The sequence below is a fragment of the Eriocheir sinensis genome, unplaced genomic scaffold (genome assembly GCF_024679095.1).
Source record: "Eriocheir sinensis breed Jianghai 21 unplaced genomic scaffold, ASM2467909v1 Scaffold53, whole genome shotgun sequence".
Lineage (NCBI taxonomy): Eukaryota > Metazoa > Arthropoda > Malacostraca > Decapoda > Varunidae > Eriocheir > Eriocheir sinensis.
The window spans coordinates 521,314-531,324 of NW_026111865.1; the positions used below are offsets into that span (position 1 = coordinate 521,314).

Sequence of the window (10,011 nt, forward strand, 5' to 3'; positions counted from 1 at the left end):
AACAGGAGTCCCCAACATGTGCTGGCCTAAGTTTCACACCAACATACTCTCTCTCTCTCTCTCTCTCTCTCTCTCTCTCTCTCTCTCTCTCTCTCTCTCTCTCTCTCTCTATATATATATATATATAGTTCTCACAGACAGAGACTATAGTACCGTTTATCCTCACATAAGATGTTTAGCTGCATTATATAAAGCACGGAATTTAACTGCTTCTTTAGCTTGACATGTTATTCAAATGTCACCTGAGTACCCAGCTGTAATAGCAATAAAAGACACTCTTTAATTTTGAAAATGAATTCAGTTCATTGTTGCATCTAATAAAATGTTTAGGCTATGTGATGACTACTAATCAAAACAAGCCGCATGCTTCTATGAATTATAAAAAAAATAAAAAAAACGAAAAATTATTATTTTTAAGGGTCATTGTCTAATAACCTATTTGGTACTGCGACTCAGGCTCAAGTTGACGCAATTCATGGAAAAAAAAATTGAGTACTAGAGTCATTAACTGAGAATGGTTTCATTTAGGTAAATGATTATTATGAAAAACTCAACATCGTTAAGTAATATGCATGCCATGCAATCTGCCTTGAACAGGCTATATTCAGCTGTAGATGTATTGAACCAAGTTGTGCGCCAGTTTTCTATAGACTTTGGCATTAGGAAGAGAAAAAAAAGCTCCTACAAGCATTGTTGAATTTTGACTTACCATTGAGACACATACGTCCAAGTATACAAGGTTTAAAGTTGAGTCTGCAGGCCCCCCTGCAAACATACATAACTCCAACCATTATGTGAGACAAACAGTTGTTAAGTACATTAAAGGAAGCCTTGGTTCGGCCTCCAGATATATTGTGTCCTGCAGTTCCTGATTTTTTAGCTTTATATAGGGATGTAATAACTGTGTCCTCCAGGACAACGGCTTTGCACGATTCTCGTAATTACTATGTCACCAAACCTTTACGAGGAGATCGCCTGACACCTTTGATGTCTTTCAAATCGACTCCCTTCCATTCTCTGTGCAGAATGGCACTTGCTTTCTTATGTATAGTGTTGATTCAAGATATATTGCCTTCAGTGAGAATAGGAAACTATATTTTCTGCTTTCTAGTATAGAACACTGTAACAAGAATAACCATATAACGCAGCCTCTTGTGAATCGGCTGCTTTCTTGAATCGTGAGTCAGTCATCAACCTCTGCCACACAATAGTCTTGAAAATATTTCCCCCTATGTTTATAAAAGGTCCCGGCTACTGGACCTATTCACTTGCCTCTCCCATCACTCTGACACTCACATAACCTACCAATCCTGTAAAAAACATACTGTCAGCCTCACGGGTGGTGGGATATTGACGCATCGGCAAGGTTGCAGCGCCCACAGCCCATCACTGACACTTCCTGGACAAGAAGCAGTTGTGGAGGAGCCCCCCATCAAGGTCTCTCTCGCTCCTCTCCACCTCCCTCCTCCCCTAAAGGTTCTTACAGGCCATCTTAACTGGTCTGTTTTGCCTGACTTTCCATCTCTTCGCAGAGCTGACTCCATCCCCCTACAGGAGCTAACAGCTGGCTTGCAGCCCCTATATTATGTGGTCGAGCCGGATCAGCCCTTTCAACCCGAAATCCATTGGTGGATTGTCTTCGCCATTGTCGTGATCCTGGTTCTTCTGATGGTGACGTCTGCCGTGGGGTATTTCTATGTCCTGCGCTACGCACGACGCCGCCTACTTACAGATTCGAGCCAACTGCAAACATTGAAAGGCGTATCTTCTCAACCAACACCTGTGAGATCTCACGGGCGAGATCTTCCGGAAGGGGAAGTATGTCGGGACCCAGAAAACGAGCAAACAGAGGAATGACCATAACAGTATTGCAACAAACTTCTAGAAATATCCATGTTTGTATATATATATATATATATATATATATATATATATATATATATATATATATATATATATATATATATATATATATATTCAAAGTGCTCGGAATGAGACCGAAAAATATGTAATGGGTGTTTATCTGTTAAAGCTAATACATGAAAACTGACTTACCAGTTCCATTCCGATGATCTCGAAATTTCTACAGTTTTGTTTACACACTTTTCAACGGGAATACGTTTCAACGCATTTTCTCACAACGAATTCCTATTGTACTACGTCTAACTTCCCCAAAAGTCGTAGAATGAGGTCAAAATAATTTAAATCAAAGAAAATAATGTCAAGAATATATTTTATTCCATAAATTTAAAGTTAACAAATTGTGAGCGGTGCGTTCTAGCGGCTCACGGTGTTGTTGATTTACTGCGCTATGGCCGACAACTAGAAGAAGAAGAAAAAGAAGACTTCTGACGGTCATTATACTGACGGTCATAAATTCTGTTAGCTATGACGGTTAGTTATGGTCGACCATAAGCACTATGCAGAATACGGGCCTTGGGCCCGTATTCTACATACCGTCATAACTTCTTCTGACGGTCATAGCGGAACAAAATGGCGTATTTCAGACATAACTCCGTTAGAAACTCTTATGGTCGACCATAAACTCTTATGGACGACCATAAAATTGCTCGGGACGCTGAGGTCGGGTTCACCCTGCCATAACTCTGCTTATGACCGTCAGAAGCGCGTCAACATGGTAGCCCAACGTCAACACGCTCACCAGCCTTTCCGAAGAAGGGACGTACTGAACGAGCTCAGCGATGCTGAGCTTATCAGGAGATACAGACTTGACAAGGAAAGTATTTTGTACGTCACTAATCTTGTGAGGGAAGCCTTATCAAGTGAAACCAAGAGGAGATGCCCACTCACCCCGGAGATGAAGGTGATCATCACACTGCGGTATCTTGCCACGAGAAAAATGCAAATGTGCAGCAGCGACGACCTCGGCCCATCACAACCCAGCATCAGCAGAGCCATCACCCAGACCATTGACGCCCTTGCAAACGTCAATATTATCAAGCAGTTCATCAGCTTTCCCACCACCCAAGACGTTACTGAGGACAACAAGGCAGACTTCCTCAACATTGCAAATTTTCCCGGGGTTATTGGTGTCGTTGATGGGACACACGTAAGGATTGTGGCACCAAAGGAGGAGGAAGACGTGTTTGTCAACCGCAAGGGCTATCACAGTATTAATGTGCAGGTCATACTCGATGCCAACTATCGAATACTGGATATCCTAGCGAAGTGGCCTGGCTCAGTGCATGATGCACTATTTTGAATGGCTGTGGAGTGGCAGAATTGTTCCAGAGAGGGCATGTGCCACCAGGTAGTCACTTGTTGGGAGACAGTGGCTATCCCAGCAAGCCATGACTCCTGACACCTTACCTGCGACCTCTGCCTAGACCCCAGTCACGCTATAATAGGTGAGTAGATAGTCTTTATTTTTCTTTTGGGTATCAGTATAGTTTCTTACAATAAACATGTTGAACGTGAGATCCGCAAACAAAATTGTAGAGTTGACATGCCACGCACTACCAGGTGCAATTAGCAAACTGATTCAATCACAACATTTACCTATTATATACAGAGTTCGGATAATAGGTTAGGCTAAGTTTAGACTGATCGAAAAAAACTAATTATTTGGGGTAATAATAAAAAAAAATGAAAATAGTAAATTAATTGGGTTAATTTTAGAAAAAAAATGATAATAGCAAATAAATCAGGAAAAAACTCAACCTAACCTAGATTAACTGGCAACAAAAAAATACACATATTAGATCAGCTCAAATAATAATTAATGACGTTAATAATAAGTACATCAGATTTAAAGAAAATAATACACCTTTTCACCTTCAAATTTAAAGAAAAAGATCTTTAAATTAAAAAAAAATGGCTGAAATTTAAAGAGTTGATTTTCCTAGTAAAAAAGTTGACCTTCAAATTTAAAAAAAGTTAACTTTTAAATTAAAATACTTGACTTTCAAATTACAAAAGTTAACTCAAATAAAAAAAAAATCAATTTAAAAAATGTAATTAACCCGGTAGCAGCGACGGGACAAATTTGTGGCTTTACTGTGTAGCAGCGACGGGTCAAATTTGTGCCATGATATAAACCCCTCAAAACAGATGATACCTTATCTGATCACAAATGCTTTGATATATATTATGAAATGGTTTGTGTGAGGGGTGATTTTTTCTTATTTTTTTCGCTTGGAGGGACCATTAACCCGTGGGCTTCGGCTATGGGAAAGCCGAGAAGTGGCCGAGAAATGACAAAATTATTACTCTGCATTTTGAGACTAGGAAAAGAGCATGGAATGTACACCAGAGTACTCCTCTTATAACCATAAAGCCATTAAAAATATTTACTTTTACTCAAACTCCATTCTTTTTGGGTGGTGTTTGTTACAAAATAGTCTCGTGACGCGTGGCATCTAGCCGAGAGTCGCTTGTTGTGTAATATAGAGAATTTGACAAGTGATTATTATATGGATAGCTAATTCAGTATGCCATGACCTTACATCACCATCTATGACAAAAAAGCCTACCTCAAGATCACTCACCCACCATATTGACCTAGGCCATTCATGGTGGGTTGCGCTATTCCACCACCGCTTACGATTAGCTCGAATTAGGCGTTTTATGGCGAGCCCTTTTTAGGGTCCACCGTACCACAGCCACGACTCGTCAAAGCCCTAAAAAGGGTATGTCGACGTTCTCAGGTTAAGAAACATGATCCCCGCTGCTACCTGGTTAAACTGAAAAAAAATTGTCAAGAACAGAACATTGACTGCCATTATCATTTGTATTTTCTTTTAGGGCCCGCAAACGGACACGGAGTGTTGTGGAACGGGGAATAGGACAGCTCAAGCGCCGCTTTCATGTCCTACACAGCGAGGTCCGAGTAACTCCCCCGGTGAAGGTGTGCAAGCTGATTCATGTATGCGGCATGCTCCACAACATCTGCAAGGACAGGAATATTCCCATTCCTCTCGATGCAGCTCAACCTAACGCTGAAGAAGCAGATCTTGCCGTGGCACAACCTGAAGGTGTGCAAGTTGTGCCGCCACTTCAAGCTGGTCAGCGGAATGAAGGTCGCCTGTATCGAGATGAATTCTGCAACTTGCATTTTCAGTAAGTTGGATATTTTATACATATATGTTTTTGGAATATAATCTGGGAAACACTCATTTCTTAAGAATCTGCATTATTCCGTATCATTATTATTATGAAACTACCTACTAATTAATTTGTTTTTCGTTCTAGCAATGAAGACTGAAACCTGTTCCTCAGCACGACTGGACAAGTACATGCAAATGTACTGTTCCACTTGCATTAATAAAGTAATCAATCTATCAATCCATTATAACCCATATTCCTTTTGTAAACATTTGCAAATTAACATTCCCCTCTTTGTTGTCAATACTCTACAAACACTCATAGTACTCCTTCAATCTTCTTATACCTTCAACACTTACGATTACATTCCTATTCACACCTTTTACATTCATAGTTCATACACACCTTTTCATTCTCTTCTCATGCTCCCTTCACTTCCTTCAAGAACATCTCCCTATTATTCTGAAAGTCATTTCTCACCTTCCTCCCTAGCTCTTCACACATTGCCTTTTTATTATCTATTAGTGTTTTTTTTTTCTTTTTTACACATCCATTTTAATCTATTTTTCCTGTGCATTTGTACACTGTATCATTCCCGCATAAGCATAATTAAACTAGTACAACTAAGGTTTCACAATCATAGAACTACGTGCATCCTCTTCTACTTTTATTAGGTATATTATTTGTTTTTCCTTTCCCTTTCAATTTGGAACTTGAGCAAAATTTGTTTAAGCCGCATGGCTTCTGCTTTTTCTTTGGCAGCTGCCTCCTGTGCCCTTACAGCTGCCTCCTGCGCCCTCGCAGCTGCCTCCTGCACCCTTGCAGCTCCTGCGAAGGCCCGGGCACAAGCAGCCACCTCCTCTGCGGCTGCCTTCATGGCCCGTGCAGCCTCCTCCCCAGCCTGTGCAGCTGCTGCTGTAGCTCTTGAAGCTACAGCCTCCTCCTCAGCAGCTGCCACCTTTGCTTGAGCAGCTGCTGCATCCCCCTCAGCTGGCACCTTCCCCCGGGCACCCCCCTCCTCAGTCTGTGGCTGCAGGGTGGGCTCAGGCACAATTATTACTGTTGGTGCCTCAACACCTCCCTGACCTACGAAGAGCTGGCTCGCTGGCTCTGCTGCGTCTTCACTGCAAGTAATGTAAAAGTCATGGAATGGGTGTACAAATGAGCAGTTATAAACTAATGCAGATCTGCCATAGGGTATCTTTTTCCTTTCATATACTAGGGAGTAAATATGGCATAATGTTATGGAAATGGAATTCATACTTCATATTAAATTAACGACAATCAATAAGGTCTAGAAGAGTTGCATATCTTTGAGGGGATTGATATTAAGAGGAGAATTCAATGAGTTATCGGCCTAACAAAGAAGGAGTGGGGACAGGAGCCCGCCAATGCTGTAACATGTTGGTATAGGTTCCAACAAGTAATGCATGGGCTGGTATCCTTTCAACATTTTCTATTGAGTTACACGGTGACTTTTCACAAGTGATTCACCCACCATTCTTCAGGGACGGAATTTCATAATTGAAGACGAAATTGGAGAAGTGCATCACAGTCAAAGGCGGTTATGTTAAAACATAAAAAAAAGTAAGTGGAGTGAACCTTTACTCTATTTTTCCTCATTCTGAGGTAGGCCAAGAACTCATTGAATACACCTTAATTGAGAAGTACTATGAACCAAGGTAGGATTGCATCAATTGACAGAAGTTGCTGTAGCTTTGACATTACCTGCAGGTATAGTTAACTTGAACTATTTAAAAATGAGAAGAAAAGAACTAAAGAGTGTACTTCACAAATTAAACAAATAGATACATACATGTCGACAGTCCTTTGATGTCCAAGGTCATCAATCTCCTCAAATCCCGTGATGACCTTGCTGTCTTGCCCCAAGACGTCCCCGACAAGTTCATCAATGGGGTCAAGGGGAGGGGGTGGAGGGCCGCCACCTGGGAAAAAATAAAATTTCATGTATTTTTTGCTTTTTTCCCCTACTACTAAAGCACTACATTAGTGTCTTCTCAGAATGTAATGCTGAAGTGGATTATGACAGGTACTTTACTGAGATGTGATAAAACTTGTTTTTGTCTCCTGCCTGTAACTTGACCTCTCAACGAGAGTGTATCAAAACACCTCTTCACCCGGAATTGACCTCTCTTTTGGCTACTCTATAGTATCTTCTGTTGTGAGAGCGGCAATTAATGGGCTTTTTTTCGACACTTTTTGTTGCCCTTGAGCCGACTCTTTTGTTGTAAAACAAAATTATATAAAAAAAATATATATATATAACTACTGTACTCCCACCACTATTCAAGATTGTGTGTGTTAGAAAGGAACATTTCTTCCTCTTTCATACTTTATCTTACATGCATCTCTGATGAAAGAAAGTATAAGTAATAAGGGTAGGAATGGACTCTACATAATATTCAATACAAACTTAAACTGATTTACCCATATATATATAAACTAAACTGGCAGATTTATGGCAAATAGCATCCTCTTTTTTTCAATACAAAACTATTTCAATGTGATTGATTTCCATCAAACAGTTGGCTGTTGATGGCAACAAGTATGGGTATTGCAACATACTTCTATAAATATCCATGTTTGTATATATATATATATATATATATATATATATATATATATATATATATATATATATATATATATATATATATATATATATATATATATATATATATATATATTATTACTGCAACCAGACTATCTCTGTTGCTACCACTGAATTATCAATTATTGTACCTGTTGCTCCCTGAGCTAGCTTCGGCTAAGGCTTTAGGCTTATCAAATAGCCTTGGGCTATTTCAGAGGCATTGTCGAAACCTCCACAAAGTGTGAGAGTTAGTCTCATCTCAAAGGCCAAAGTGTACTCATCTCCTGAGGGTTCGGCTAGCAGCAACAACTACTCTCACGTCATCAGCCGAGTCAGTGAGTCAGTAACCACTTACAAAGTGACCAGTGAACACTAGGAGGTGAACAATACTATTTTTTCTCATATCTCATCATTTCTGTGTCCATCTTATCTTTCCATTCATCAGTGATTATCATCCATTTATTCATTGGTGGTGGTTATTATTATCTATTATTATTGTGTGTCATTGTGTGGGTTTCTTGTGTTTTCCTTTTCTCATTATCTGTGTGTCATTTTGTCTTTGGTTTAATCTTCGTTTTGGTATATTATTTTGTTATGCTTAATGACCTTCACACCATTTACTTGATTTAAACGACCATAAGGTCTTAAGAGCAAGTAACGTAATTACTCTCACTTGCTACAGGTGTTGTTAATATTGTTGTTTCTTACTTATACATTAAATTTATGTTAAGGACTATCTTCGTATTTTCATCACCTCATTTAATGTTCGGGTACCAGTTTCTTAAATTATCACCCTAGACAAAACTACTGTGTCGCTCGTAACATTATTGGGGGCCTGTCCGGGATCATGTGTAGTGGATTATTATAACTAATTCATTGTTATTTTCCACCACTTCATCTTCGCTAATCATTTATTGTTTCATGTATGTTCGTTCACCCCTAGTATCACTCCTATTACTTTTGTAATCACTGTGTCACTGTGTTTGTTGGTGCTGTTTCATGTGCAACATGATTGAGTGTAGGGATTAACTGTGCCTTTAATAACTAACCACGCAAAGGCCTAGCGTGGAGACTTTATCTGTTCCTCATACTCTTAATTACGTTTTGCTCTGTTCGAATCTTTCCTGTGAGACACTTTCTCCCCATAGCCTACGAGACTCATTTTCTTTAGGAACCACTGACGTTCCGAATCAATTCAATACTTCACTCGACTCATAACTTGACCAGCTCAAACTCAAACGAGTACTTAATGCCAGATCCTGTTTGCAGATGTGGGTATTGCATTCTCTGGTCATTCTCCACTGGCTCGTTATCTTCGTCGAAGTGTTATCTCTTCAGGGGTCGCTCCCCTATCAATTAATCTCATGCCAGGATTGTGAACTAGTTAATAGTTCAGGAGATTACTGTGTCACATTCCAAGCATCACTTTTAACCATTAGTGGTTACTAACAACTTTCGTACAACCGTTAAATCGACTTGTACATCAATCAAAATGGTGTTCAACGTAGAAGAGTTTGTCGGTAATCCCTCTGTGGAGGAACTTAAAACAGCAACTGTAACTGTGGAACAACTTAAATATATTGCTACAAACTATAATATTCCCTTCAGTAGTCAAACAAGAAAACCCGAGTTGATGTCCCTAATTCTAGCTCATCTGGGTGACCCTGAGGAGGAGGCTGACCACCTCATGGAAAGTCCTACCTCTTTGGGTTCTGCAAACCCCGCAATCGCCCTAGAGATAGAGAGGGTGAAAATGCAGGCACTCCAGATGAAGCTAGAATATGAAAAAGAAGCAAGAGCACTTGAAAGGGAAGAGAAAGCACTTGAAAGGGAAGAGAAAGCACTTGAACGCGTACGAGATGAAGAAAGTAAAGCACGTGAAAGGGAAGAGAAAACACGTGAAAGGGAAGAGAAAGCACTTGAACGCGAACATCAACTCAGCGTGCTTCAGCTGCAGTCCTCAGACAGGGGGAGTCGAACCCCTAATAGGTTGCAGATAACCAAATTTCTTCCTCTTATGCCTCAATTCTCGGATTACGATCCAGAAGCATTCTTTCGGGAATTCGAATCCTCTGCCATTCACTTCGATCTACCTAAGGAGGACTGGACATGGCTAGTCAAGCCCAAACTCAACGGTAAGGCCTTGGCAGTCCTAGACAATATCGAAGACAACTCAGATTACGAGGTAGTAAAAAGCGCTATTTTAGCAGCTTATGCAGTCACCACAGAGAGATATCGACAAACCTTCCGCAACATGAACAAGACATCTGGTCAAACATACTTGGAGTTTGCATCAGAGAAACTCCGAGCTTTGAGACACTGGCTTAAGTCGG

General features: G+C 40.2%; 1 protein-coding gene across 1 annotated transcript; it reads right to left on the minus strand.

The window, feature by feature from the left end:
- Positions 1-4,831: 4,831 nt before the first annotated feature.
- LOC126992962 (tol-Pal system protein TolA-like) lies at positions 4,832-7,139 on the minus strand. Its single transcript, XM_050851787.1, has 3 exons — positions 6,881-7,139; positions 5,778-6,188; positions 4,832-4,988 (listed from the first exon to the last, which is right to left on the minus strand). The coding sequence occupies exons 1-3, from the start codon at positions 7,030-7,032 to the stop codon at positions 4,832-4,834; spliced, it is 720 nt and encodes a 239-aa protein (XP_050707744.1). The 5' UTR covers positions 7,033-7,139.
- Positions 7,140-10,011: the final 2,872 nt, after the last annotated feature.